This window comes from Zootoca vivipara, chromosome Z1, assembly GCF_965207765.1.
Source record: "Zootoca vivipara chromosome Z1, rZooViv2.hap1.1, whole genome shotgun sequence".
Taxonomy (NCBI): Eukaryota; Metazoa; Chordata; class Lepidosauria; order Squamata; family Lacertidae; genus Zootoca; species Zootoca vivipara.
Window position 1 is genome coordinate 72,675,136 of NC_142583.1, and position 27,768 is coordinate 72,702,903.

General features: G+C 48.4%; 1 protein-coding gene across 3 annotated transcripts in view; it reads left to right on the forward strand.

Moving 5' to 3' along the window:
* Positions 1 to 27,768, forward strand: part of ADISSP (adipose secreted signaling protein) — a 61,536-nt gene that overhangs the window by 13,482 nt on the left and 20,286 nt on the right. For all 3 annotated transcript variants that reach the window (XM_088660706.1, XM_088660707.1, XM_088660708.1), the window contains exons 2-3: positions 10,233 to 10,349; positions 17,792 to 17,940. In XM_088660706.1, the coding sequence (XP_088516832.1) occupies positions 10,331 to 10,349; positions 17,792 to 17,940 (168 nt within the window). In that variant the 5' untranslated portion in view covers positions 10,233 to 10,330. The remainder of the gene's footprint in view (positions 1 to 10,232; positions 10,350 to 17,791; positions 17,941 to 27,768) is intronic.

Here is a 27,768-nt window from a genome sequence, read left to right on the forward strand (position 1 = left end):
GTCTTGGTGGCTCCAGGGCTGAGCCAGGATTTGTGGCGCTGCGGCAGCTGCAGCCATTGCGTTCCACGCGATGCAAGCACAGACCAAACGGAAAGCCCGCCCCCCCCAAATAAAGCCTAGCCTGGATTACGCAACCAGTGAGGAGGGGAGCAGGATAAATGGCGGTGATCTTTCAACAGCAATAACCCCCGTATGTCTGCAACATTTGGCAGAGGAGAGAAAAAGGCATTATATAGGCTGGCAGCTCAGAGCCAAGCCCCGGGGTGTCTCGGCTTTTAAAGAGCTCCCTTCCTAATGGAAATGGGCTCGGTAAATAATATTTCCACAAGGAGGAAAAGGGCAGGGGTGGGGGGGGGGAGAGAAATCTATTTAGTGTTCAGCGTAGTAGGATGGAGGAAGACAGCAAACACACAGAATTGCCCCATTTGTGTTTTTTTTAGTTTTTTTTCTCCATCGTCTGGAATGGATCAATCCACTTTCAATTACTTTCAATGGGAAAGTTTGCTTCAGGTTAAGAATGCTTCAGGTTAAGAACGGACTTCCGGAACCAACTAAGTACTTGACCTGAGGTACCACTGTACTGGCTGGGGCTAAGCAACATCTGTAGGGTCCCTGGTTCAAAGCCTTGACCTACACCGACTTTTCAGTGGCTCCCCAGGATCTCAGATTTGACTTCACCCACGGAGGCACACTCCATTGCCTCTTGAGATAGACAGGTGCCAACAATGGAATAGCTAAGTCTCACCATCGCTGCCGTCGAGCGGCTGTCCCTGAAGGAGAAAGGACAGCGGCTCTCCAATATTTTAAAAAAATCCGTGTTTAGAGTGTCTTGAAAAGCAATGATTCCTCTGTGCTTTAGGGGAGTTTGAAGCTCTTGGGGGGGGGGCTCCATTCTGGAAGAAATGTTCCTCTTTGCACTACCTGCAGGCTTTGTTAGTCCTGTCTCCCGCACAGCATGCCCCGCCGTGCTCCAGAGCTGGTGCAGTTTATGCCCACTTGAGCTGCCTCCACGGTCGGCCGGAGGCAGAAATGCTTCTGAATACCTGTTGCTGGAAACCACAGGAGGGGAAACCAGGTGTGCATTTTGGGAAACCGGCAAGCAGGACCCTAACGCAAGACCCCTCTCCCCTTCTGTGGTTTCCGGCAACTGGAATTCCAGAAGCATGGCTGCCTCCGACTGTGGAAGCAAGACAGAGCCCACCCTGGCTGGTAGCCACCCATAGCCCTCTAGGTAAAGGTAAAGGGGACCCCTGACCATTAGGTCCAGTCGTGACCGACTCTGGGGTTGTGCGCTCATCTCGCGTTATTGCCCGAGGGAGCCGGCGTACAGCTTCCAGGTCATGTGGCCAGCATGACAAAGCCACTTCTGGCGAACCAGAGCAGCACACGGAAACGCCGTTTACCTTCCCGCTGTAGCGGTTCCTATTTATCTACTTGCATTTTTGACGTGCTTTCGAACTGCTAGGTTGGCAGGAGCTGGGACCGAGCAACGGGAGCTCACCCCGTCGCAGGGATTCGAACCGCTGACATTCTGATCAGCAAGCCCTAGGCTCAGTGGTTTAACCTACAGTGCCACCTGGGTCCCTTATAGCCCTCTCCTCCTCCACAAATATGCAACTGGGTGTGCCACGTATGTTCCCTTGAAAGTGAGCCCTATTCTGACCAGTGGGTAGTGGGGGTCAAATTGCAGCCTGTTGACTCAGATGTGGTTCCCGCTGAGTGCAATGGGGGCTTCTTGAAGGTAAGCTTGCCTAGTACCATTGCAGCCTTTGCCTCCAAGGTGGTTTTCCCTAATCCCTTCCTTTTCTTGCTAATCCCATAAGACCCTCAGTTAGCACAATCCTTTCCCTGTATGTTCCCCCCCTCCCTCCCTTCCAAGCACAAACAATCTCTTTTGCTCTGCCAATTTCGATTTGTTTTTATTCCTCTGTGCATAAAATGAACGTGTGATCATAACACACACACAAAATGCCAGGAGTTCACCTTGATTCCAGGTCCTTGGGATCCCTCCTCCTCACCTTTCTGCACCTGCTCTCATGGGCTGCTCCTGCCCTTGGTTCACCTTGAGCTCTTCTGAATGCAGGATTTGAGCCGTATGTCAGGCTGGCCGTATACAGTGCTGGCCGTCCAGGGCATGGGTAGGCAAACTAAGCCGGATCCGGCCCAATTGCCTTCTCAATCCGGCCCGCGGACGGTCCGGGAATCGGCGTGTTTTTACATGAGTAGAATGTGTGCTTTTATTTAAAATGCACCTCTGGGTTATTTGTGGGGCATAGGAATTTTTTAATTCCCCCCCCCAAAAATAGTTTGCCCCCCCCAAGGTCTGAGGGACAGTGGACCCTGCTGAAAAAGTTTGCTGCCCTCTGGTCCAGGGTCTCAGGTAGCAAGAGGTCCTTCCTGCCGCTTTGCAATTGCCAGGATCAGCACCCCATGTGGGTTTTCTCGAAGGGTTTTCCTGTGAAGATTAGGATCATTTTCCCTCTTGCGTTAAAAATAAAAGAAAAATGAGAGTGATCTGATTTTAGCTTGCTTGTTTCCCAAATACAAGTAACATAGAGCTAAGAACGGCGGGGCTGTCAAGCCTGAATAAATAAATACATTTTCCGCCCCACATCCCTTGATTGGACCTAGGGCATTCTGCATGCCAAGCAGCTGCTGTGTCTCTCAGCTACAGTCCTCTCTTCGATTTCTTCCTCCCATCTCTATTTCTCAGCCAGGCACCCATCTGTTTGAAGGTCGGGGGGGGGTGAGCTGCCTGAGTCTTGCCAGTAAATTTACTGAATGGCAAGCAAGGATGGTTTTGTCCCCCACCCCACCCCAAAAAAGGGAATGTTGATGTGCTCCTAACAGTAGACTAGCAATCCACCTTTTTTCCCCTTGCTGGAAAAAAACATCAAAACTCTTTCAAGGAACAAAGCAAACAGTGCTTTATTTAGAGCAAGCTCCCTCGAGTTCGGTCTCGTGGAGCACTTCCTATTAATTTTATGTGCTTGCATTCCTAAAAATGCAATAGATCATAGTTAAAATAAACCAAAGAAAACGTCTCCACCCACCCACCCACCCAACCCATTAGAACAGATGGCATGAGAACAGTCCCAATTTAAAACACTGTAAACGGCTGTGTGGATTCATGTTTTGCCATTTTTAAATTATTATTAATATTCCGTTGGGAGCCGCCCAGAGTGGTTGGGGTATAATAACAATTATTATTATTATTAATATTATTAGGCCCTAGAAAGAGTGAGATGAACTTCCCTTTCTGCATTTTCCCTATCATCACCATCGTTCTCTGAACCTCTTGTCATTCACACACACACACACCCGCCAACAGAACCCTTTGTTTGATGTTCCCCTGCCAACCATAGATGCCAAGTTTTTCCTTTTCTCGCGAGGAAGCCTATTCAGCATAAGGGAAAATCCCTGTAAAAAAGGGATAACTTGGCAGCTATGCTGCCAACTCGACTCCCAAACCTGCTTTTAAGACTTTTGGGTGGGTGCGGAGTGATGGCAAAAACCGCACAGTGCTCTTTTCGTGACGCCTTTCCGACTTGCTGTATCTCCTAGCGTGCAATGGCTGAATTTCTGAGGCTGTTTGGTGCAGAGGTTGCAAAAAATATACAAAGGTGGGGGAATCAGGAGAAAATGAGCTTTGCCTGTTCTCTGCTTGGATTTCTCCACAGATGCCTTTTTGGTGCCTTTCAGCTCTTAATTGCTGGGGGAAATTGCCTCCCTTGCCCCCCTTGCCTGAGCTCTGGTGCTTACAACTCTCTCTCCTAAGCCTCCCCTTCTCCCCAGGGCCCATCACTGAGGCTAAGCAGTCGGACACCTGCTCTGCATGTAGAAGGTTCCAAGTCCAGTCGCCAGTGGCATCTCCAGGTGGAGCTGAGAACATCCCTTGTCTGAAATCCCCATAGAGAGCTGATGGGGTCCAAAGGAAAGCAGAGCAAGATGTTTGGCACCGGCTTGGCTGCAGGAGTTGCCGGAAGGAGGCGTACAAGGCGCCATCAAACCACCTAAGGGACTCCACTCTGGAATTGTGTTTGTGGTCTAAACCACTGAGCCTCTTGGGCCTGCCGATCGGAAGGTCAGCAGTTCGAATCCCCACGATGGAGGCTCTGTCCCAGCTCCTGCCAACCCAGCAGTTCGAAAGCACGCCTGTGCAAGTAGATAAGTAGGTACTGCTGCAGCGGGAAGGTAAACGGCTTTTCCGTGCGCTCTGGATTCCGTCACGGCGTTCCGTTGCGCCAGAAGCGGTTTAGTCCTGCTGGCCACATGACCCGGAAAGCTGTCTGTGGTCTTAACACCGACTCCCATGGCCTGAAAATGAGATGAGCGCCGCAATCCCTTTGACTGGACTTAACTGTCCACTGGTCCCATCACCTCCTGGCAAATAGAAGGGGAAGAAATGGAGGCAGTGAGAGATTTTACTTTCTTGGGCTCCATGATCACTGCAGATGGTGACAGCAGTCACGAAATTACAAGACGCCTGCTTCTTGGGAGAAAAGTAATGATAAACCTAGACAGCATCTTAAAAAGCAGAGACATCACCTTGCCGACAAAGGTCCGTATAGTTAAAGCTATGGTTTTCCCAGTAGTGATGTATGGAAGTGAGAGCTGGACCATAAAGAAGGCTGATCGCCGAAGAATTGATGCTTTTGAATTATGGTGCTGGAGGAGACTCTTGAGAGTCCCATGGACTGCAAGAAGATCAAACCTCTCCATTCTGAAGGAAATCAGCCCTGAGTGCTCCCTGGAAGGACAGATCGTGAAGCTGAGGCTCCAATACTTTGGCCACCTCATGAGAAGAGAAGAATCCTTGGGAAAGACCCTGATGTTGGGAAAGATTGAGGGCACTAGGAGAAGGGGACGACAGGACGAGATGGTTGGACAGTGTCCTCGAAGCTACGAACATGAGTTTGACCAAACTGCAGGAGGCAGTGGAAGACAGGAATGCCTGGCGTGCTATGGTCCATGGGGTCACGAAGAGTCGGACACGACTAAACAACAACAACAACTGTCCAGGGGTCCTTTACTTTTACCTTTTATTCCTTAGCCTTTCTTCTCCTGAAGATATCCTGCAAGGCAGCGGAGATCTAGGGTCAGAGTTTTCCCTCTTGATGGGCTCCCTTCGCAGGTTGACAAGCCCCGTCTGCCTCTCAGCCGCCTCTGCAGTACGTGAAGAAACTTCCTTCTTGACTGTTGGACCCACTCTTTTTTCTTATAAGGTGCAAAATGAAGGAAGAAGTCGAATTGGAGCATAGACAAAACGTGAGCCCCACAGCCTAGCTGCCTTTTAAATCTCCTCTTATGGGTCAGATGGACTTCCTTCTGTTCTGCCCGGTTCATCTCCCCTCCTGCTCCTTGAGCTTTTGAAGCTGCATTGAAATTTTGGAAAGAGTTTGAGATGGAATCCATAATAATAATAATAATAATAATAATAATAATAATAATAATTATTATTATTAATAATAACTTATTATTTCTACCCCGCATCTGGCTGGGTTTCCCCAGCCACTCTGGTCGATTTTCAACAAAAGAATAAAAATACATTTAAACATCAGTTATTAAAAACTTCCCTAAACAGGGCTGCCTTCAGATGTCTTTTAAAAGTCAGATAGTTGTTTATTTCCTTGACATCTGGTGGGAGGGTGTTCCACAGGGAGGGCGCCACCACCGAGAAGGCCCTCTGCCTGGTTCCCTGTAACTTTGCTTCTTGTAGGGAGGGAACCACCAGAAGGCCTTTGGCGCTGGACCTCAGTGTCCAGGCAGAACGATGGGGGTGGAGACGCTCCTTCAGGTATACTGAAGAAACTTGCAATCAGTTAATTCTTGGCAGAGGAGGGTATTTTTTCTGCTTGCAAATTCTTTGTTCCACGTGACTTTGTGACTCCTGGAAAGGGTTCCTCAGACGTTAGAGTCCATCAGCCCCTTGATTAGCTCATAAAGTTGTTGTCAACACCAACCCAAGGTTTTCAGGAATGTAAACGAAATCAAAAGACAAGAACATGTGCAGGGGAGGGCAACCAAGTTGACCGAGGGTCTGGAAACCAATGAGGAATGGTTGAAGGAGCTGGGTATGTTTAGCCTGGAAAAAAGGCGGCTGAGAAGAGATAGGAGAGCCGTCTTCAAACATCTGAAGGGCTGCTACTCTACAATTCTATAATCAACATTTTCTAATCATCATTCATCATTACTAGAAATCGTAGAATTTAAATAAAATAAGGAATATTGTCGCATTACGGAATCATCTTATTAAATACAGAGGGTTTTCCCTGGCGAGGGACTTGCACTCTGCACATGCCCATGCTCTTTACTTCTGAGGCTCATAATTCCTAGTTAAATCTTTCACATCCCTAGGGTTGGAAGGGGTCGCCAAGTGTCATCTTCAGCCCCCCTGAAATGCAGGAATTGCAGTTAAATAATAATCCATGAGAGATGGCACTCCGGCCTCTATTTGAAAACCGGACATGCCTCTCACTGTCAGGAAGATCTTCCTAATGTTTAGACGGAATCGCCTTTCTTGTCATTTGAATCCATTTCAAATAAATTGGCTATTATTATTATTATTTTCCAAAAAGGTGCTGCTGCGTGATTCTTTGTTTTCTGCTAGAGACCGACACATCTGGAAGTTGCTTCCCAATTCAGCTCCGAAGGACTTCTTGGCCTGACATGCTTTAAAAGGACATCTCCTCCTATGGAGGATGAGCAGAACCAGATGGTCCCAGGCTGGGGGAGAAGTTGGCCCAGGGCCTGAGGGTTCCATTGCGCTCTGCCAAATCGCTGGAGCGGAGGATGGGATCCGGGTTGGAGTGTGCTCAGGGCTCCCTCCCCAGGTGCCCCTGGACCAAGAATGGGCTCAGGGTAGGCTGGAACCTGCTGGTGGATCTCTGGGTGATTTCCAGCAGATCTGCTTAGGCTTCTTGTTCACAAAAGTGAACTTGATTTAAAACAACAAACATGCAGGCGCAGTAATCTTTTCCCCAACATGGGATTCGAAACCGCGACCCTGAGATTAAGCGTCTCATGCTCTACCAACTGAGCTACCCCCGTCTAGTAGCCCTCAAAGGCAATGTTCGTAACTCCCATTGTTCTCGGCGCATTTTGCGACGGGAAATGTCATTCGTGCGAGCAGTTTCTGAGCACAGGCAGGACTGGGGCTAAGATTTGAGATTAAAACGGCAGAGTGGAAGGAAAGGAGGACCTTTTTCTGCCTCCCCACTTCCAGCTGGAGAGGAGAGAGCAGGAGAAGAATTAGACCAGAGCTGTCCAACAGGTTGATCATGATCTACTGGTCAATCTTTGGTTCTTCCTCCTCCAAAAACACTCAACAACTCTGATCAGCGCTACCCCCAAAAAGCTCAACAACTTTGGTCAATGCAATGGGCAGATCACTGCCAGGTTTTTTTTGGTGGGAATAGATCGCAGTCTCTTGGAAGTTGGACACCCCTGGACTAGACCATGTGAAAAACGAGCATAATATTTCAGCTGCAGTCCATTCATTTCCAGCTTTGCATTCTTGTTATTAAAAAAGAAAGCGCCCATTTCGTTGTTGCGCCCGTAACCTCGGTTTAAAGTGCCATTTAGCTCCTAGCTTTCATATCTCAGTTTCTAACACGGCTCAGTAGCCCTGCCCTCCAGGAATTTTGCTTGATTTTTAAACCCATCTAGGTTGGTGGCCACTCCTGCCTCCTGTGGGAGTGGGTTCCATAGTTTAACTGCAGGAAGAAGCGCTTTCATAAAGAGGTCATAGTCCAAAACATCTGGGGGGCCCCAGGTTGGCAATGGCTGCAGGGTGCATTGCATTCTTTGTCTCACTCGGTCTTTTTGCTTTATGGTTTTCTTCCTTTTGCTGAGCTCTCGAGGCTCTGCAGCTCCCATGCTTCTGTGTGTGCCTAAGCCCTTCACGTTTCTCTTAAAAACGGGTCTAGAACTGGGATGCTATTGATGCAAAGGCATTGTAAGATAATATGTTCAGAAGCCAAGGAGGAGGTGAGAACTTCAAAGCGGGCTCTATTTTTATACCTGGCACATCTCTCTCCACAATTGACACCAAGGTCCCAGGCGTGCCGGCATCTTGCACAACCTGTTCCGGGCTCAAGAGGCTCTGGAGAAAACGGGGAACAAAAGCGTGCTAATGAGATTTATGTTTATGGGCTCAGGGGTTGGTGATGGGCCGGCATTCCTGAGTGTTCGAATCGGCAGCAGTGCGCACGCACTTTATTCGATTATTATTATTGTTTACTGTTTTATATCCTGCCATTCCCCCATGTTGGCATTCGGCTCATAGAATTGTAGAGCTGGGAGGGCTCCCCAGGGGTCATCTAGCCCACCCCCTGCCACGCAGGGACCACCGGTCAAGAATCCCTGACAGGTGTCCATCCAACCTTTCTTTTTTTAAAAAAATGCTCCACAAGCTTCCAAACGACTCCTGCAAGGCAGCTAACAGCACTTAGAGACGCTATAAAATACAAAGTAGCTGAAAAGCAATAATTAAAATACATCAAAACGCATTTATATTAGCATATAAAGCCCCTAACAACTGGGGGACCAATTTACCTGTGAGCTCACCTTACCCCACAGACGCCCACTCGGCCACTTCGATTGGAGGAATAGGTGCCCCAAAATACTCATTCTGCATTTGTACGGAATCAGTCTGTTAACATGGCAGCACCAACACTTTGGAACTCCCCGCCTATTGATATCAAGCAGGTACCATCGCTGTATTATTTTTTCATTCTTGTTTAGACAAGTCCACCCAGACACTTAGAAAGTTGAGGCAATGTGAATCTGTTTTAGTATTTTAACTTTTGTATGTTCCAAAATGTGATTCCCACCCCCTTGATTTTGTCTTTCGTAAACCGCTTCGAGGGTAGTTGTTTATGAGATTAATAAATTTAGAACCAGCTATTAAAATCCAGTTTGCCCTGATAGTAGCCCAGCCATCAGCTTGGTCTAGAGTGACCAAGGTTTCCCAAACTTGGGTCTCCAGCTGTTTTGGGGGTACAGCAGCTCCCAACATCCCTTACCACCGGATCTGCTGGCTTGGGGTGGTGGGATTTGTAGTCCAGAAACTTGGAGACCCAAGTTTGGGAGACCCTGGTCTACATGTCAGTTCCCAAAGGCTTGTCTGAGCAGGAAGGTGGAAGAAAAGTAAGGAGATAGTATGCCTGACCTCTTTTGAGAGGAGGGAGTGTGTCTTGCTTATGATGCTGGTGGGACCGAGAGGAGGTGCCTACGAGTCGCTTCCCACGAAAACATATGTTTGTTGTTAGGAATAATAATTTTTAAAATCAACAGTAAAGTTTTGCAAAACAAACAAACAATTTCAGCCCCAGCAGAGAGAGACTGGATGGGATTAGAAACTTCCAAGCCTTTAAAAGCTGCATTTTAAATTTTAATATTGTATTTTAATCTGTATTTTAATTAATTGTTTTCTTTTCTTTTATGTCTTATTGTAATTTTATTGGTGTTAGCCGCCCTGAGCCCGGTTTTGACTGGGTGGGGAGGGCGGGGTATAAATAAAATTTTATTATTATTATTACTACTATTATTAAAAAGAAAAAGGGAGGAAGGTCTTCAAGAGTTGAAAAGGAAATGGTAGAGATGGAGCCTGCCTCAATATGCAGGGGCAGGGAGTTCCAAAGGTTGCTGGTGCTATAGTAAGGTTACCAGATTTTTTTCAATGAATCCGGGGACACTTTTCAAGTTCAATGGATTTTGTACGGGGACTGATTTGTAAATCTGGGGACTGTCCCCGGGAAACGGGGACGTCTGGTAACCTTATGCTATACAGTCCAAGTTCAATGCCTGCAAACGGGCCTTGTGGATATTTGCTTGTGGGAAACTCTCTGCAATTCGGGGGGCGGGGGGCGGCTATCGGGGTTTGTTAGCTTTTGTCCTGAGCTCATTTTGTCTCTTCGCATGTGGGTCACGGAATCTGTGATTGGGGTTGACGGTTCACTTCCCTAAGGACGCTTAGCCTGCCTGCCCACTCCTCCTCCTCCTCCTCTTCACCCCCCCCCCATGAAGAAAATTGTTGGTATGGGCTTGGACATGTCAGCCCTTAGGACCCAGAGGGAACGCTTTGGAGAACTGTTTGGGCAAGGCGGTTCCCCACCCTGTGCAAGATCTTTTGTCGGGGAGAGAGGGAAGTCTCTTTAACTGTGGCTCATTCCTGCCTGTCTCCTTCCCCTCTCCCGCTCCCCTTTGTGTACCCCCTTTTTTGTCTTAAGAGGCAGCCTGCTGCACCCCCTCGGAGCATGGCCCCTCGCTGACAGGGCTGGCCGAAGTTCAACGCAGAGCAAGCCGGAGGAACTTCTCCCTGGGTCAAATGGCGACTGCAAACAAGGGTGAGTGGCCGGTGTGGTACCCGAGTGGGGCTGGATGCCCGTTGCCATGGCGACCTGAGCATCCTGGGTGGTCTTGGGCTGCTTTTGCGTGTTCCTCGAGTGCAGGGTTCCTCGCTCTGTTTGAATGCCAGAGCTTCCCTGCTGGATCAGGCCAAGTCCAGGCAGCTGCGACTCTCAGCCTGCAACCTGGAGGGCTGCTAGCACAGCGTTCGCCAACCTGGCACCCTTGCAACTGTTTTGGACCCTAGCTCCCGTCAGCGCCAGCCAGCACAGGCCTACCTTGCAGGGTTGCACGGGCCGCAGAGACGATGCAGAGCAGTCTGAGCATGTGGGAAGGCACAAATGCTCAGGATTGCGCTGGAAACGTTACGCGTTCCCTTTTGCAAGTTCGGGGAGGCTGCTACGGTCCTGTGCTGGACGAAATTCCTGCCCACACTAACCCAGTGCCCTCCAGAGGTTTTGGACTACGACTGCTGTGCTAGCTGGGGCTTCTGGGAGTTTTAGTCCAAAACCATGGGATTGCGCCAGATTGGCAAAGGCTGTGCTATGCCGATGTAGCGCGAATTCTTTCTTGAGCCTTTTCGGTTGTGATATGTCCAAACAAACACCCATCGCTGCGTCTGGAGGTAGGAAAGGTGAGGGAATAATATTCTTTGTAAATAAACCTCGTGCCCATCAAAGGGCAGAGGGGGCTGTTGTGCCCGAAACATACAGAACGGAGCTGGCTAAAATATCTTGCAGAGTTGCTCGAATCTTTTGCTCCATTTATGCGTGCCTTTCCGTGCTTTGCATTCAGTCCTTGCCTCCCTTTAATAATCAGTTTCAGAAAGCGGATGCAAATCGGTTCAAGACGTCTCCGGCAAGGAAAACCGGCATGCCGCAGGAAAACCTGAGTGAAAGGGATCTGAGCCAGTTTGGTGCAGACGGCAGCGCCGTGACTGCTTGAACTGGGGATGGGTTCAAATCCCTACTGGCTCTGGCTTGGTGGGCAGAGGGCTGCGTCTCAGGCTTGCCTTCCTCACAGGGTCGTTGGGGGTCTAGGACTGGATAGCCCCTGAGCTCCTTGGAAGAAAGGAGCTAAATGCTGGAAGATTCAGGACAGATCCAAGAAAGTGCTTCTGCATGCAATGCATGGCGAAACTATGAAGCTCAGTGCCCCAGGAGATTCCTGGAGGAGGCTATCGATGGCTACTAGACATGATAGATATAATATGGCTCCACAGTCAGAAGGCTGCACTGCTTCTGAATGCCAGTTGCTGGAAGCCACAGGAGGGGAGAACAGCTCCTGTGCTTGAATCCTGCTTACTGGTTTCCTGTTTGGGCATCTGGCTGGCCATTGTGAGAACAGGATGCTGGAGTAGATGGGCCTTCTCACATTCGTATGTGCTTATAAACTCAGTAAACAGATGCCTCAACAGACCAGCTCTGCAGCTTTGCAAGGCACACCTGCCGTTCTGCAAAAAATATATATTAGCAGACGTCTGGGGTCTCCTAAGAATCAGTGCTTCTAATTCTCCTGCCTTCCACTGCCGAAACCTCTCTGCGTTAACAACCCTTTTCTCCCCCAACTTCCAGTGGCCTCAACCCCCGTTATTTGGCCTTATTGACATCACAATTGTGTACGGGTCCCTTGGTTCTCCAACTTAATGTGTTTGAAACTGTTTGAAAACCAGGGTGTGGCTTCCGATTGGCTGCAGGAGCGGAAGCTGCGTCAGACGTTCGGCTTCCGAAAAACTTTCACAAACTGGAACGCTTACTTCCTGGTTTTCGGCGTTCGGGACCCGGTTTGTTTGACAGCTAAGCTGTTTGAGAACCAAGGTCCCACTGTTATCTACTTGTCTCTTCAGAGGTGAATTCTTGAATTCAGTGGGGTGGAGGGAGGTTCATGTAGGATTGCATTGCAGAGGGGTTGGGCTAGATGACCGCTGGGGATCCCTTCCAACTCTACAGTCCCTTCCAACTCTACAGTCCCATGATTGCAGCCTCAGCGGCTGATCCATGGCTAATGGGCAGAATTTGGGGTTTTCTTCCCACCCTCCTCTTTCCTCCTCCTCCTCTTTTGCTGGACAGGAGTTTCTGGAAAGGCAAGTCCGTGTACTTTGACCTGGGAGGGGGACACGAAAAACCTCCTGGACAGGAGGAAGGAAGCCTCCCAGAAGTTGGTCGTCCTGCTTGGGGCATATTTGTAGACTCATCGGCACTGGAGGGGATTTCAGCCTTTGCAGTATATATTTTTTATTGCACTGTATTTTATTGGGACCCTGAAATCCACTACCTGGCGTCTGGTATAGAAAGACGTATGCTTAGGATTCAATAAATTTCAGCACAGGGGGGTGATTTTGAGTCCCAGGACTGAATGGAGCTCAGCCCTTACACACACACCCCTAAACTTGGCCTGTGCTTTCCCCCAACTTTCTTCATTCCAGCTATGATATATTGTCAGTGGGTGAGTCATTTCTGTTGCAATTGCTCAACAGCCGGGGAGTCAGGAATCCTTTGCTTACTCAGACATTAATAGGAGGTTAGGAGAGGCAGGTGTAGTAGTAAACAGCCAGCTGGGAGATCCAGGTTCACATCCTTGCTTGCTGTCGTGAGTAGGTTGGAGTAGTGGTTAGAGTGTCAGACTAGGGCCCAGGAGATCAGGGTTCAGATCCTTGCTCAGCCCTGACTCTCACTGGCTGTGACCTTGGGCTACCAGTCCACTGCCTTGCAGCTTAACCTACCTCGCAGGGTTGGTGGGATGAAACCAGGCAGAGGGCCTTCTCAGTGGTGGCTCCCACCTTGTGGCACACCTATCAGATGTCAAGGAGATGAGTGGCTATATAACCGTTAGAAGACATTTGAAGGCAGCCCTGTACAGGGAAGCTTTTTAAGGTTTGATGTTGGATGGTGTTTTTATATATGTTTGAAGCTTCCCGGAGTCGCTGGGGCAACCTGCTCAGATTGTCGGGGTAGAATTAATAGAAATTATTATTATTATTAAGTTATGGGGGAGAACCTTGGATGCCACGTTGAGCTCCTTGCAGAAATAGGATGGGAATATAAGTGCAGACAACGAATAGTGAATTGCTTCGCTTCTAAACTGTCCGCATTGCTGAATACAGAGAGCAGTGTAGAGTAGGAAGCATTTGGCTGCTGAAATAAACGACTGCTGAACCCGCAAGCCTCATATTCTTCCTCTGTCACTGGTGCCCCCAGATGGAGTGGCTCCTCTAGGACAGCGTTTCTCAACCGCTGTTCCGCGGCACACTAGTGTGCCGCGAGACGCTGGCTGGTGTGCCGCGACGTGCGGCAACGAGAAGGGCGATTTGCATTGTCACGTGCCTGGCGGCCGCCAATAAGCAGCGCTGACCCACCGGAAAGCAATATTTCTCCTCCTCTTTCCCAAAGCTCAGTGCAAACGAGCCTGGCAGCCGCCAATACACAGCGCTGACCCGCCGGACGGCTTGTGAAGCCTTATTACAGGAGATTGCAACCAACACAGCAATTGGCAAGTGTTTCTTACAGTCATAATTATAGTCAATATAGGGCGGCACAGAGTTAATTTTTTAAACTTTTTTAATGGTGGTGTGCCTCGTGATTTCTTTCACGGAACAAGTGTGCCGTGGCCCAAAAAAGGTTGAGAAACACTGCTCTAGGAAGACAGTTTGGGGCCTTTTTAGTTTAGAGCAGGGTTTCCCCAACTTGGGTCTCCAGCTGTTTCAGAACTACAATTCCCATCATCCCTGACCACTGTCTTGGGGATGATGGGAGTTGTAGTTCAAAAAATAGAGACCGATGCGGGAGAGACATGTTTTGTTGCAGCTGGGGCAGAAGAAGGCCTCTGGTTGTGCTGCTGCAGATGAGTCATCGCATTTCTGCTCTCTGCGCTTCTCCCACTGATCATTCCTCCTCTGGTCACTGCTGTGGATGCATGACCTGTCTGTCTCCAGGCACAGCGGTCATCTGCAAGGGATTCCCACACGGTGTGGCTGATGTCGCCAGCCTCCATGCCACTTTTGCAGACATCTTCGTATCACTAGAACCTGGGCCTGGTGCCAGAAGCCAGCTCCTCAAAGAGCACATCCTTGGGGATATGACAGGCGTTGATGATATATATGGTTCATGGCATGGAGAAAGTTGAAAGGGGATTTCAGCTCAGTGAAAAACAGGCCTGCCCCAATTCCTACAGTTTAATGGACGCAGCATAAAAGGAAAAGGCAACGAGGAGGGAGGAGAATGGGGGAAAGAGCACATTTAGGGTACCTGCGCTTAAGGTTACAGAGCTCTTACAGCGAGCGGCTAGGCTGGAAACAGTTCAGGGGAGCCTGATGGAATGGCTGTTGCTCGGGATCAGATGGAGGAGAGCCAAGGGCAGCTGGCCTCTTCCTTTGGTGCAGCCTGATGGAAAGGTTGCTTCCAGGTGGCTGGGCTCAATGCTCTGCTCATGCTGAACCCCACCCTGGGAGTGGAGAGGACTCGACCACAGCTCTGCAGCCCTCTCCCCCCCAGCTATCGGCACCGCCTTCTTGTCTGAGCTTGCTGGAGCTTGTGCCCTTGACCTTTTGTTTTTTTAAGCACCTACCCAATATCATTTTTTCCGTCCATCAGATACGCAGTGACTCGTCACTCTGAACTTTTCCGCATTTTTAAAGCAAATAACTGCGTGATGGGCTGATACGAGCTGGGAGTGCTGCTTGCTGGGTTAGTTTGGGGGGTGGAGGAATCTTAACAGGTTTGGCTGTAGAGGCGATCAGTCTGGGAAAGGCAGTTAAGGCCCAGGCCATGGGTAGGCAAACTAGGGCCCGGATCCAGCCCAATCGCCTTCTCATTCTGGCCCACGGACAGTCCGGGAATCAGCGTGGTTTTTAAATGAGTAGAATGTGTCCTTTTATTTAAAATGCATCTCAAGGTTATCTGTGGGGCATAGGAATTTGTTCATTTATTTTTTATTCCAAAATATAGTCCGGCCCCCCACAAGGTCTGAGGGACAGTGGACCAGCCCCCTGCTGGAAAATGTTTGCTGATTCCTGACTAGGCTAATGGTTCATTGTGGGTGCTCAGGTGTGGAAACGGAAGGTGTCAGGCAGGCTTTTAAAAATGTGTATCTTCAAAATATACAGGAAAGCTTAAACATATTCAAAAAATATAATTTCTTCCATTAGAAAATGTATTTGTCTTCTCTGCCTTTGTCTCTTTGTCTTCTTCTCTGTCTTTGTCCTCTTCTTTGTCTTTCTCTTTGTCTTCTTCATCTTTCCTCATAGGGGAGTCGCTTATCCAAAGCAGGCTCCCTGGAAACATTTATAAATAAGTTTCCGTGGCAGAAACCCTCTGCAAAAGGAAGAGCTGGATCTTTCCCACTTGACACGCCTCTGCTCATCCGTGGAACTGTGTGCCCTTTTCACTGTCTCCTGAGCACCAAACTTATCTCTGCCATTTGGTGCATTGTTGCCCCTGAGAGCTGCAGCTGTTGCCTGTTGATAGCATGCCGGCATTGTGGTGAAAGCCGCCAGCTCCTTGGTGTCTTTTGTGCAAGCCTGTCTTTCCTTCCACCCACCCCAGTGACTTATGAGAGCCCCCCCTTCCTTGCTTGGCTATAAGCCCAAATGATGAAAAGGAGGAGGAGAAGCATCACAGTGTGGCTTTCAGTACAAAGCCAAATCTGGTTTTTTCTTTTCTTTTAAAAAATATATTTTTATTAGTTTTAACAGATACAAAAGATATAAAAAAGAGAAAAAGAAAAGAAAAAACGAAAAAAGAAGAAAAAAACCTTTATTTAACAGTAGTATTCCAATATACATTCTTATTCTATCGACTTCCTCCCCCCCCTTCTACGTTTCTGTTCATAACTAATATAGCACTCTCTACATCTTAGATAATTTCTTCTTCTAAGATACTCATTATAAACGTTATTCTTGATCCATTTTAACCACAACTTTTCCATATTTCAAAATATTGTTTGGATCCAGAAGTCATAATAATTATTTTACATTTAGTCTTACTTCCTCCTTTCTATATCTAACTCCTTCTTCAGCCTCTTTGTACTTCCACTTCCCTTATTATCCATTTTTAATCTTATATCTCTTCTCCATATAAATCTTGAATTTCTTCCAATCTTCTTCCACTGTCTCATCTCCCCGATCTCGGATTCTCCCAGTCAGTTCAGACAGTTCCATATATTCTATCAGCTTCATCTGCCAATCGTCCACAGTAGGTAGATCTTCAGATTTCCAATTCCTTGCTAATACAATTCTAGCTGCTGCTGTGGCATACAGAAAAAAAGTAACATCTTCCTTTGGCAGTTCTTTCCTTGTAATTCCGAGTAAAAAAAGCTTCTGGTTTCTTAACAAACGTGTTCTTAAACACTTTCTTCAACTCATTATAAATCTTATCCCAGAAGCTCTTTACTTGGGGGCAAGTCCACCACATATGGTAAAAGGTCCCTTCCGATTCTTTACATTTCCAACATTTGTTATCCTTTTTATGTTATATCTTCGCCAGTTTCACTGGCATAAGATACCATCTATACATCATCTTGTACAAATTTTCTTTTAACACATTACAAGCAGTGACTTATGAGAGCCCCCCCTTCCTTGCTTGGCTATAAGACCAAATGATGAAAAGGAGGAGGAGCATCGCAGTGTGGCTTTCAGTACAAAGCCAAATCTGTTTTTTTCTACCCCTGACCCAACCCTATCAGCCCCAGCCTGAATGCCGGGCAGATCAAACTTGCCAATATCTTAATACCCTTATACAAATCTATAGTGCGGCTGCATTTGGAATACTATGTGCCGTTCTGGTCGCCCTGCCTCAAAAGGGATAGCGTAGAGTTGGAGAAGGTTCAAAAAAAGGGCGCCCAGAATGATCAGAGGGATGGAGGAACCCCCTACGAGGAAAGGTTGCAGCGTTTGGGGCTTTTTAATTTTGAGAGAAGGCGAGTAAGGATAGCACGGTAGGCATTTATAAAATTGTGCATGCCATTGGGAAGGCAGGTGGACATTTCTCCCCCTCTCGTAACGTTAGAACTCATGGACATCCAATATTGGAAGGTTCAGGACAGATAAAAGAAAGCCCTTCTTTACTCAGCACATCGTTGAACTGTGGAACTCACTGCCACAGGAGGCAGTGTTGGCAACTAACACTTGATGGCTACTACTAGCCATTACGCCTGTGCCTTGCCTTCACAGTTGGAGGCAGCCCTGCTGCTGAATGCCAGTTGTAGGGAACCGCGGGAGAAGAGGGGCTCTTGCGCTCGAATCCTGGGGGCATCTAGTTATCCGCTGTTGAAAGCAGGATGGTGGGGCTCGGTGGGCCTGATTCAACAGGCTCTCCTTGTGTTCCGTGTTCACCAGACCAAGCCAGCTGTGAATAAGCAGCTCCAACGTCTGTCTAATGTTGCAAGTGGATTGCTCTTCCTGCAATTGGTACCTGACCCCTGTTTGGGTTTGACGCATCTCCTCTAGGCACCAAGTCCAAGTCCAAAGTGGGGGGTGTCCGCTTCGCCCCGCCCCAACCGGCAGAGGGGACTTCCAGCCACGTGCACTTTGACGAGAAGCTCCACGACTCTGTGGTCATGGTCACCCAGGAGAAAGATGGGAGTTTCTTGGTGAAGGTAAGAGCGCACTGTTGACTTCCGTTATGCTTATGGTCCACGGAGACCCCTAGATCCATTTCACATGGACTACTAGTAGGCCGGCTGTCTGTTTGTCCATCTGGAGTCTAGGGGTCGGGACTGCGTGTTGGTGCTCCCATCGTAGTCCCTCCCCTACCAGAAACCCTGCCCGTATGCTGCCGTCCCTATCTGTGCAGTAGTGAGGACTAGGAACATGCTTTAAAAATTTTTTAAAAATTAATGAGTTTTGCATAAGATATTTCAATTTACACATATAGTGGTGCCTCGCTTAACGAATGCACTGCTTAACGAAATTTCCGCTTAACGAAAGGATTTTTTGAGCGGAGCTTGCCTCGCTAGACGAATGCGTTTTACGAAAAATTCGTCTAGCGAATCGCGGTTTCCCATAGGAATGCATTGAAATTCAATTAATGCGTTCCTATGGGCAAAAAAACTTCAAAAAAATTTCAATGCATTCCTATGGGATTCGCTAGACGAATTTTTCGCTATAAGAAAAGACCCGTGGAACGAATTAATTTCGTCTAGCGAGGCACCACTGTATTGTTCGCCATCACATTTAGGAGTCTCAGAATCCCTAGACTTCCCACCGCCCTCTGGTTTCCAATGTCAATCCCTTTTTCTTTCAGCGTATCCAATTTTTATCTGCTAACAATATTACTAACTTTCCCCGTTGTTACGCTTTTCACACCCCACAAACCTAGCAGTAGCAGCAAAACGCTGAGCTCCTCCGGATGCCAAGCTCTTCTGTGTCTTGCATCGAAGAACTTTCTGCAAGAGGTTTTTCCCTCTCTCAGCTTTATTCTTTGGCCCCTATAACTGAGATCCTTCCAGGTTCCCAAAGGGGACCCTCCCTCCCTCCCAACAATGCTCTTTCCAGGAAGGGCGAGCTATATATAAACCCTATGTGTCCAGATCCTGCCTTGATGATAGCATATTGAAATTAGCAAGTCCTTTTTGTAGCTCGGGGAATTACTGGTTTAATTCGCTTTTGCCCTTGGCGCTTGGAAGCCATCCAAGGAAGGGGATCAGGCAAGATTTTCGGCTTGGTAGTGTTGGTGGCTTAGTTGCTGTTGACTCAGAGCTTATCCAAATTAGCACCAATTTACCAGGAGTTCCCCTGCTTCCTTCTCCTGCTTTGGCTAACAAATTGTCAGGAGGCAGAGAGCTTCCAGCTCTTTGTAACTCTTGAAGCAGGGGCAACGCATGTGCATTTTCACTGCGGGTGTAGGAGGACGCAGAGACATGGCAGGTTAGGAGGTTTGTGTCGCTCAGAAAGCATCAAAATGGAGAGGCTGGGAGCCTTGCTTTGGGGTGGGGTTCAAGGCTCGCTCAATGCACTGGGATGCTCTTGTGAGATTTCACGACGGCGCATTAATCCCCACGAGAATCCCTGCCTAAGGGGCCGGGTGTGCACAGTTTTCCTGTACACGCAGAACTCTCGGAGCCAAACCCCCTGGCTAAGATACTTTCACACTGTGGTTGATAAAATAAACGCCCCGAGGGCACCACCTTGGCCACCCCTGCTTTGGGGTTCCCTCTGTGAGACTTAATCCAGGCGCCTCCTTCTCCCCCTTTCTCTTCCCCCCCACCACTTTGTCTCCCAGCTGCTCCGGAGGCATGCAATGGCTGTTTCCTTTCTGTAAAAGGGAACCAGCCCGTGTTTTTTTGTTTTTGTTTTTAAATTAACAGTAATTAAGTCCTCAGTGTAGACTTCAAAGAGGCCCCCCTCGCCATCCCACTGCCGAGAACTTTAGATCCCATTCTGGAAGTAGCTGTCCTTCTAGTTTTCATTCTTTTGCCAACATTTTGTCCCCCTGGAGCAAAACGACATCTGGGGAAGAGACGGGAGGGAGACTCCCTTGCATGTCGGGCTGGTGGAAAGCCGGATGTGCGGAGACATCTGCCGCCTGGCTTGTTGTGCTCCTTCGTTAGGTGTGGGCTCCCTTCCTTCCACAGCACCTGTTTTTGCGAGCAAACCCAGTGGGAGTTCTTGCAGTGTGGGGCCCTTCTAATTCCTATTACGTTTCCTGCTCTCAGAGCAGCCATGGGTGGAGTCTTTGGCCTGGTTCAGACTTAGCAGCGAGCCGGGGTTTCCCTGGTAAAATCGCACAACCAAGTTTTGGGGTGCCACGGCCCAGTGCGCTCACCCTCTCCTTACTTTTCACGACTGAGAAGAATGTAAGCTTTCACGTACAGTGGTACCTTGGTTCTCAAACATAATCCGTTCCGGAAGTCCGTTCCAAAACCAAAGCGTTCCAAAACCAAGGCGTGCTTTCCCATAGAAAGTAATGCAAAATGGATTGCGGTAATTCGTTCCAGACTTTAAAAAACAACCCCTAAAACAGCAGTTTAACATGGATTTTACTATCTAACGAGACCATTGATCCATAAAACGAAAGCAATAAACAATGTACTGCAGTTACACAATCAATCAATCAGTAGCTGAACTGGGTTCCACACAGCCACAAAAACAGAGCAAAACCACAAAAAGGCAAAATAAATAGCAGAAACAGACAGACTTCAGCTTAACAGTCAAATTGGAAGCGTGGCACTCAAAACAGAGCACGTTCGGCTTCTGAAAAAAAGTTTGCAAACCTGAACACTTACTTCTGGGTTTGCAGTGTTTGGGTTCCAAGTTGTTTGTGTACCGAGGTGTTTGAGAACCAAGGTACTACTGTACCTAGTTTTAAGCTAACCACAGTTCCCTGTGACATCTGAACGTGGGGAACCATGGCTTGCTTTTCAAATGGTGATTTCCAAATATGACAGGAACTGGAACGCTAGTTTAAGCCACCTCTTCCCAACCCTGGAGCAGAGACTTTTCTGCTGTTGCACTCTGCGGCGTTCCATTCCTGGGGTAGGCTGTTAACAGGTTTGGAAGTTAAGAGGCCACAACTAGTTCTTCTCCACCCCACTCCGTCCTGCCCCAAGTTTCTCTATTCCTGCATTGGGATTCCAGAAGTCTCATTGCATCGCTTACAACCCCACCCCGAAGAGCTGAGCAGAGTGACTCCCAAGTCCCTGAAAGCAGAGCCAGGTTGTTTGCCCCATTGGGCCGAAAGCTGCCTACTCTGATCAGCTGTGACTCCAGGCTCTTGTGTTAAGACCATTCTTAGTCCTTGCACCCACAACCTTAAGAGGCATCCTAGGGGATGGCCCCTCCACCAGCCCCCTCCCCCAAACCATAGGACACCTTTCCTCTAGTGGCAGGCCAGGCGACATTCTGAAAATGGCAGCAAGACCGTTTCCATTTGGTTTCTGGGGATGGACAAACCACAACATCTGTTGCATCACGGGTAGCTCACCTCTGGCCTTCCAGATGTTCACAGAATCACAGAATTGTAGAGTTGGGAGGTCATCTAGCCCAAGGGTAATCTAGTCCAACCCCCTGCAATGCAGGAATCTCAGCTAAAGCACCCATGACCTCTCCTTACAAACCTCCAAGGAAGGAGAGTCCGCAACCTAATGTGGGAGTCTGCTCCACTGTCAGACAGCTCTTACTGTCAGAAAGTTCTTCCTGATGTTTAGTCGGAATCTCCTTCCTTGTTACTTGAAGCCATGGGTTCGAGTCCTACCCTCCAGAGCAGGAGAAAACAAGCTTGTTCCATCTTCCCTGTGACAGACCTTGAGATATTTTGAAGATGGCTCTCATATCTCTTCTCAGTCTCCTCTTTTCCAGGCTAAACACACCCAGCTCCTTCAACCATTCCTCATAAGGCCTGGTTTCTAGACCCTTGATTATCTTGCTCACCCACCTCTGCACACCTTCCAGCTTGTCAACATCCTTCTTAAATTGTGGTGCCCAGAATTGGACACAGTATTCCAGGTGTGGTCTGACCAAGGCAGAAGAGAGCATTGTTGGAGTACATCTCCTCTCAGCCCTGGCCAAATCTGGCAGTGCTGCATGTTGGATCCTAGTTGCATCCTCTTAGCTGTGTAATGATATTTATATTGTGTGTTAGATATGCTGCAGCCTTCAGAGGCAGCTGGGAGTTTGTACAGTGGTACCTCGGGTTACGAACACTCTCCGTTCTGGGACGCAGTTCGTAACCCGAAATGGTCGTAACCCGAAGCGCCATTTTGCGCATGCGCAAAGCACAATCTTTGCTATTTTCGCGCTTTGCGCATGCGCAAACCACACGCGCGTCGAAAATACTTCCGGGTTTGCGGAGTTTGTAACCCGAGGTGTTCGTAACCCGAGGTACAAGTGTATGGCACACACAAACGCACATGCCTAGCTAAAGGAACTCAAATCTCAGAACTGCCTTTGGTCTTTGAGCCTCCGTGTGTCTCTGAGCATGGGCAGAGCGCCTCCTCAACACAAAGTGCCGCGCCCGCTGACGTCAGTGTTTTGGGGAGCCATGACCCTGCATCATGCGAGGTGACAAGGCTGAGGCTGCTCCACTTGCAACATTTATGGGAGGGCTGCAATTACGAGATGGCATCAAGCTCCCTCCCCACCCCCCCCACCTGCTCTGCCAGGCCATCCCATCTTTATCTGTGCAGCACTCACGCCAAGCCTAATTACTTCTGGCGTTTTGGACATAAAAACCAATTATCCAAGTTTCATTCCAGGAACAGCCTGGGATTACAGCAGCCTCTTCCGCTTCTGCGTTCTTGATGCTTCCCTTGCTAGGTGTGAAACCAACAGGGTGGAAAAAAGCGAAATTGGAGCTAGTTGCTGGGTATTATCTCATTGCTTGCTCTCTAGTTCTCCAGCAAGGCAGGGAGGATGGGATTTTCACTTGGTCCTTGGGTGTGTTTCTAAAGGTTGCAATCCCTCTCAGCCCCCCAATCCCAGAGCTTTCGATCTTAATTTCCTTCTGCTCAATATTTATAGAAAGCTATTTCAGATATTCTTCTGTCTCAGGCAGGATTAAATGCCATTTCAAGGGCACTAAAATATTTATCAGTATAGACCTTGCCTGCTGGCACAACTACGAAGCTGCCTTTATTGGAAGACTTGTTGGCAGTGGGTCGGGGGAGCGGGACCTGTGGCTCTCCAGATATTACCGAATTCCTTGGCTCCCATCAGCATAGCTGCCAAGTACCCCGTTTTTCCCGGGAAATCCCCGTTTTTTCATACCGTTTCCCGGCGGTCCCCCGTATCTCTTCGTCTCCCGTTATTCTCCCTTATATTCTCCTGCCAGTGGCCATTTTCCCCCCTGCTTTGCCCATCTATGAGCACCGAAAATGGCCGGCGCCGGCACCCCGCATGTCCAGAAGTGCATAGACGCGACTTCTGTTGCCGGCGCCGGCCATTTTTGGTGCCCATAGATGGGCAGAGCGACACCGGAAGTTGCGTCTACGCAACCTCCGGTGTCACGCGGCTGCCGGTCCCGGATTCTGCAGTCCGGGATTTGGAAGGTATGCATCAGCCCCACCTAAATTGGCGAGTGGTCAAAGAAGGCAGGTGGCCCTTTGTGCCTGTTTAGATAGCCAGCTGCTCTCCAAGTCCATAGGACCAGTAGTTGTTTCGAGCGCCACTCTCCAAATTCCCTTTTTTGCTTTAGCCAGAGGTTCTGTGTGTTGAGCCTGGGGCCTCCTGTGTTCAAAGCACCTGAGTTATGTCTCCATACAATGCCAATGAATTCTTTTTATGATGGACATAGGAAGCCCCAAGTTAGGCTAGGCTGCCTTGGAGAGTCACCCTAAACAATGGCAGAGAGAAGTGAAGAAGCCTAGTCCCCTCCTCCTGAGTTAACTATGATTCGCCATGTGGCCCAGATTGACAGACAGACTGTCCTTAATTGTGATTAGCTTAAAGCAGGCCAATGCCATTTCAGAGTTTCTGAAACCTGTTCACTAACCACGGTTAGATGGCCATTGTTCTGGGTTTCGATAGCACAGGAAACTGTGGTTTGCCGAAAGCGAAACAAAAGATTCTGAACTTCCCCCCCAACACACAGCTTGCTAAACTATGGTTTATTTAGCATGTTGCCTGTTCATGCCTACTTTATCTGCTCTGAGTGTTAGTGGCTCTCCTCGGTCTTAAGTGAAGTGAGGTTTTAGCTGGAGATGCTAGGACTGATCCTGCGGCCATCAGCATGCCAGACACCCGCTCCACTGAGCTAGAGCCCCTTGCCATATGGAGTGTGTGATCTACGTCAGTTGCAAAATGACACTTGACTTGGCCAGGATCTGGGCTGCTTGAGTGCAGATCTCCCTTCATCAAGGCTGTTATTAAGCATACCTAAGGGGAAAGATGGAGGGCACAAGGAGAAGGGGACGACAGAGGACGAGATGGCTGGACAGTGTTCATGAAGCTACAAACATGAGTTTGACCAAACTGCGGGAGGCAGTGGAAGACAGGAGTGACTGGCGTGCTATGGTCCACGGGGTCACAAAGAGTCGGACACGACTAAACGACTAAACAACAACAAGCAGCAAAGCATTTATTGGGAAGGCCTGTGAGGTAGACATCATCATCATCATCATCATCATCATCATTATTGAGCTGCTTTTAGCCTTTTGGGATTTCTCAAGCCACTTTCTCAACCTGGACGGAGGCATTTCTGCAGAAGCAGATCTGCTTCCCAACAAGTCGCCCAGATTACTCTCCCCGCCACCCCCCTTCTGGGCTCTTTCAGGCACCGAATCTCATTTACTGATGCGCGCTGTTGCTAACACATTAAGTCCTTGCTGCGATCAAAGAAACTGCGAAGGCAGCCAGGCTGGTGCAGCTTAATGGCTGCAGACGTGCAGCTGGAAATGTTTTGGGACATTCGCAGAGCGGCTTTCACCGGCCTCCTCTTTGCTTGTTCTTACTTGGAGCATGAAACTCTGCGAATCTTGCATCACGAGAGAGAGAGGGAGAGAGAGAGAGAGAGATTTGCTGTGGGCTTGGCCATTGCCACATCCAGCTCAGGGCATGGTGTGTGTGTGTGTGTGTGTGTGTGTGTGTGTGTGTGTGTGTGTGTGTGTCTTGAGGGCAGCATTCCCTGGTGTGCCACCTTTGGGGTGGGGGGGGGGCACATGACGCTGTTGGGTGGGGTGGAGGCATATTATGAGAGGACGTGGCTCTTGGGCTGGAAAGGGTTTCGCCAACTCTGATTTATACATGCTTTGAATGGCCCGTTAGGAAATGGAGGACCCAACTGCCCTGGTCCCAGCCATAGAACCATATAATAATAATAATAATAATAATAATAATAATAATAATAATACTAATAATAATTTTTTATTTATAACTCGCCCTCCCCAGCAAGAGCCGGGCTCAGGGCGGCTGACATCAACAAAATTACAATAAAATGTAAAAGAAAGAAAAACAATTGCTTAAAATGCGGATTAAAATACCATTTAGATTTAAACATTCTTTAAAATGCAGCCTCGTTTTAAAATGGCCCAAATTAAAACCACAAGGGAGGATAAACATAGTGGTCAGACTCCAAAGGCCAGGCGGAACAGCTCCGACTTGCAGGCCCTGCGGAAAGATGTCAAATCCTGCAGGCCCTGGTCTTCTGTGAGAGAGCGTTCCAAGTCGGGGCCAGTACTGAAAAGGCCCTGGCCCTAGCTGAGGCCAATCTAGCCACCTTATGGCTCGGGATCTCCAAAATGTTGTTATTTGTGGACCTTAAGGTCCTCCGCGGGGCATACCAGGAGAGGCGGCCCCGTAGGTATGAGAGTCCCAAGCCGCATAGGGCTTTAAAGGTCAAAACCAGCACCTTAAGTCTAATCCTGTACTCCACTGGGAGCCAGACATGTGCAGAAGTGGTTTCCGGTGCCCAGACATGCAGACAAGGGCAGCCCGGCAGAAGCAATTTCCGGTGCCCTGGACATGGGCAGAGCCAGCACCGGAAGTCGCTTCTGCTCGTGTCTGGACATGCGCAGAACCGATTTCCGGTGCCGCGCCGCTGGGTGAGGCTGCTGATCCCTTATTTTCCAATCTGTAAGTTGACAGCTATGCCTCTAGTTACATACGTTTCTGTTTACAAACGCAGCAAACCCCGCACACATGCGCAGAAGCGCCACCTCTGCCTACGGACTTTTCGGGTTGCGGAGGGACCCCCAGAACAAATTTAATTTGTATCCGGAGGGTCCACTGTACTTTGTGTTCTCATCGCCCCCCGTTTCATTTTTGAGAAAAAAGGACCGCGAGAGTCTTCCCGCAGCCCAAGACTTCTTCATCTCACTGCCTCAAATCATTTGCCCTGGGAAGCCAAGCTCTGCGCTCGAAGCAATTATATAAATTATGCCTAATTTCTGCCTTTCGGGTGTAATTGTGCGATTACGCTTAATGTGCCATGCACCCACCTCTCTCCACCTGCCATAACTGGGTGATTTGTTTCCGCTCTGAGGCAAGCAGGGAGTGCTGCTGGCCTTACACCCTCCCAGGTTGCCTCGCACACCCACCCTGTTTCCAGGCCGTCTGTTTCATAAGGGCCTCAAATCTGGGCATAAACTTCTTGCCGATGGCCTTTAGCAAAAGGCTGTCCTGCATAATGCTAGCCGCACGCCCCGGTTTAATCCCAGTTCACCGTTTCCGTGGAAAATCCAGCCAGGAAGAAAAGCCAGTGGAAAGGGTAAAATCCAGATTTGTACGAGACGACGGTGTTTTATTGATGGTGGGCACCGCAGGGAAACATTGGTGTGCATGAGTCGCAGAGGCTTCACAGCCAACATTGTGCGTCAGGATAAATTGTTGCTGAGTTCTTCAGGGCCGTTAAAACAAAAAGAGATTGTGAAGAGCTCCAGAAGGACCTCTCCAAACAGAACGAATGGGTGGGGAAGCAGGAAATGCAATTCCGTGTCACAGCGATGCAGGTTGGGGCAATTAATCTTCATTTTGCATATTTGCCCATGGGATCTGAACTGGCGGTGATGGACCAGGGACGAGACCTTGGGGGTCCTAGTGGATATCTCAATGAAGATGTAGACCCACTCTGTGGGGGGCTGTGAAAAAGGCAGACTCCACTCTAAGGATTATTAGGAAAGGAATTGGAAGTATAACTTGACAATATCATAATGGCATTAGTCAGACACCCCCTGATTTGCGTGGGGGTTGCATCCTGGGTCATCTTGTGCAACGGGGGAGCGCCCCCCTTTTCCTGTCACTTCTGAGTTTGCGGCAATGCGCGTGTGCAATAATAATAATAATAACAATAATAATAACAATAATAACAACAACAGTGGTAACTTGGTTCTCAAATTTAATCCATTCCAGAAGTCTGTTCCAAAACCAAAGCGTTCCAGAACAAAGGCACGCTTTCCCATAGAAAGTAATGCAAAATGGATTAATCCGTTCCAGACTTCTAATAACAACCCCTAAAACAGCAATTTAACATGGATTTTACTATCTAACGAGACCATTGATCCATAAAATGAAAGCAATATACAATGTACTGCAGTCACACAATCAATCAATCAGTAGCTGAACTGGGTTCCCCACAGTCACAAAAACAAAACAAAAAAGCCACAAAAACACAAAATAAATAGCAAAAACAGACAAACCTCAGCATAACACTCAAAACGGAAGTGTGGCACTCAAAACGGAGTACATTTGGCTTCTGAAAAAAGTTTGCAAACCAGAACTCTTACTTCTGGGTTTGTAGTGTTTGGTTTCCAAGTTGTTTGAGTACCAAGGTGTTTGAGAACCAAGGTACCACTGTATTAACATTTGTATATCATCCTTCATCTTTAGATCTCAGGGTAGTTCACCACAAAAAATTGCAATATACAAAGCACACACAAAATAATAAAAATAAGAACGAAAAGCATAATAAAAATAAGAACAAAAACAAACCAATAAGCCCCCCTCAGTCTCTGGCACCTTATTGTGTGGTTCTGAAAGATAGATGTTTTGTGGGG